At 40.0% G+C, this 2,527-nt stretch overlaps 1 protein-coding gene across 1 annotated transcript in view; it reads right to left on the bottom strand.

The window, feature by feature from the left end:
* Positions 1-628: 628 nt before the first annotated feature.
* The window catches only part of LOC104966350 (receptor-type tyrosine-protein phosphatase mu-like), a 15,035-nt gene continuing 13,136 nt past the window's right edge, over positions 629-2,527 (bottom strand). The window contains exon 6 of the mRNA XM_010795539.1: positions 629-682. Within this exon, the coding sequence (XP_010793841.1) occupies positions 629-682 (54 nt within the window). The remainder of the gene's footprint in view (positions 683-2,527) is intronic.

Genomic DNA, 2,527 nt, shown 5'->3' on the forward strand with positions numbered 1-2,527 from the left:
AATTCAAATGGGAGTGCAAATAAAGCTTTGGATCCCTGTACAGGAAATAAGGAAAGCAGATGTAGACTGAGCCAGCTGTCCCCAACACACAGTATGAAGCAATAATCATCGATTTACAGGACATTTAGTAACATTTAGGCTTTGAGCTCCTGCATTAAATGACTTTTAAAAGTAAAAAAAAAAAATAGAGAATAAAATCAACACATTATGTACAGTGTATCGCATTCCACAAAGTATTTAACGCTTATCGTCCAATGAGGATCAAGGCAACAACCACGGGACTACAGGCGGCTGAGAGAGCGATGCAGAGAGAAAGAAGGCTCCGGAGAGAGGCGGCTCACTGCAGAGCAGAAAAAAACAACTTCATTGTGCTCCTGCTGGCTTCCTCAGCCGATACTGACAGAAACAGGCTGCGATATTTAACACTGTACAACTCTGTTACCTTCCCCATTTACACTGACAAGAAGGAAAAGGGGGAGCTGGTCAAAGGAGCTGCATGTATGGTTGTGTGTGTACCTCGCTCCTGTCCAGTTAGCAACACACACACTTAGCACAATGCACACATGTGAGCTGCAGTCTGCTGTAATGTCCCAATTTTAAAGTCTCTGGTGGGTTCAGCAGCTCCGAGTTACCCAGAGTTCAAGTACTCCAGCGCCACTTCATAGCAAAACTTGTACTGGTCCTAAGAGAAAAGAGGAAACACACCAACATGTTAGAGATGTGTATAGTGGGACAAACAAAAAAGGGCATCTGGGCACCTATAAGGGTCCCAAGCTCCTCCCCTTCCTCCCCCTACTGTACAATCTATGCTGTACAGTTATACTGGAGATCTAAGGCCCGTAATTAGGTATCAGAGCAGGGTCTTTTTCATCTTAGCAGATACTGATCTTCATAAAATTGATTTAAAATATTCATACATTACCAAAGTTACAATTAATCAAAGGGGAAATGGTGCTAATGCTGATAATATGAGTAGTGGGGGTTTCCAAAATAGGTCAGTTGACTGTTTAAGTATCCAAACATTGAGATGTACAAACCAATACAAAAATGAAAAGGGACCCAAAAAACAACAAAAAAACGACCAAAATGACTCACTAAACACTTTGACATTTTCCCTGCAATTTTTGGTCAATCAATTAAATATTATGAAGGGAATTAAAGACTCACAAATCTACAATATAAAATATCATTAAAAAAACATACCAAATATTATATGTTAATATTTCTAGGAAAGGATTCACCTGCTGTGATCCCCAAATTGTTGAGGTGCATAAAATCTTAATACAGGAACATGTAAAGTCTACTCACAGGAATAAGGAATAATAAATGCTTTTGATGATATTGGACTGTCAACCTATTTTTTTGTTTTGTTAATGAAATGTTGAAGTGACCAACTGACTGTATTTTATTTTTTTGATTTTATTTTTTGTCTGAGATAGGAATGTCTTTTTTTGTTATTGTAATGTCCATGTTTTGTGTCTGTAGCCTGTACAATAAATAAAAAATAAATAAAAAAAGTTAAAGGTGAACTTAAAGGGGCATTCCACCAATGTCTCATATGACGGTAAATACAATCATTGCAGGTGAGTAGGACAATGATGAGCAGATGCTTTAAGTTGTATTGTGGAAATGTTGGATATAAGTACAGTGGGGCAAACAAGTATTTAGTCAGCCACCAATTGTGCAAGTTCTCCCACTTAAAAAGATGAGAGGCCTGTAATTGTCATCCTAGGTATACCTCAACTATGAGAGACAAAATGAGAAGAAAAAAAATCCAGAAAATCACATTGTCTGATCTTTAAAGAATTTATTTGCAAATTATGGTGGAAAATAAGTATTTGGTCAATAACAAAAGTTCATCTCAATACTCTGTTATATACCCTTTGTTGGCAATGACAGAGGTAAAACGTTTTCTGTAAGTCTTCACAAGGTTTTCACACTGTTGCTGGTATTTTGGCCCATTCCTCCATGCAGATCTCCTCTAGAGCAGTGATGCTTTGGGGCTGGGCAACACGGACTTTCAACTCCCTCCAAAGATTTTCTATGGGGTTAAGATCTGGAGACTGACTAGGCCACTCCAGGACCTTGAAATGCTTCTTACGAAGCCACTCCTTCGTTGCCCGGGCGGTGTGTTTGGGATCATTGTCATGCTGAAAGACCCAGCCACGTTTCATCTTCAATGCCCTTGCTGATGGAAGGAGGTTGTCACTCAAAATCTCACGATACATGGCCCCATTCATTCTTTCCTTTACACGGATCAGTGGTCCTGGTCCCTTTGCAGAACAACACCCCCAAAGCATGATGTTTCCCCCCCCATGTTTCACAGTAGGTGTTCTTTGGATGCAACTCAGCATTCTTTCTCCTCACAAAGCGACGTCGTAGTTGAGTTTTTCAGCCAAAAAATTCTATTTTTGTTTCATCTGACCATATGACATTCTCCAATCCTCTTCTGCATCGCCTACTTGCTCTGGATCATCTCAGACGGGCGTCTGCTATGGGGCAAACCATGTCAGAGGGCGCGGCCTGT

Source organism: Notothenia coriiceps, unplaced genomic scaffold, assembly GCF_000735185.1.
Source record: "Notothenia coriiceps isolate Sejong01 unplaced genomic scaffold, NC01 NC01_scaffold00037246, whole genome shotgun sequence".
Classification (NCBI taxonomy): Eukaryota; Metazoa; Chordata; class Actinopteri; order Perciformes; family Nototheniidae; genus Notothenia; species Notothenia coriiceps.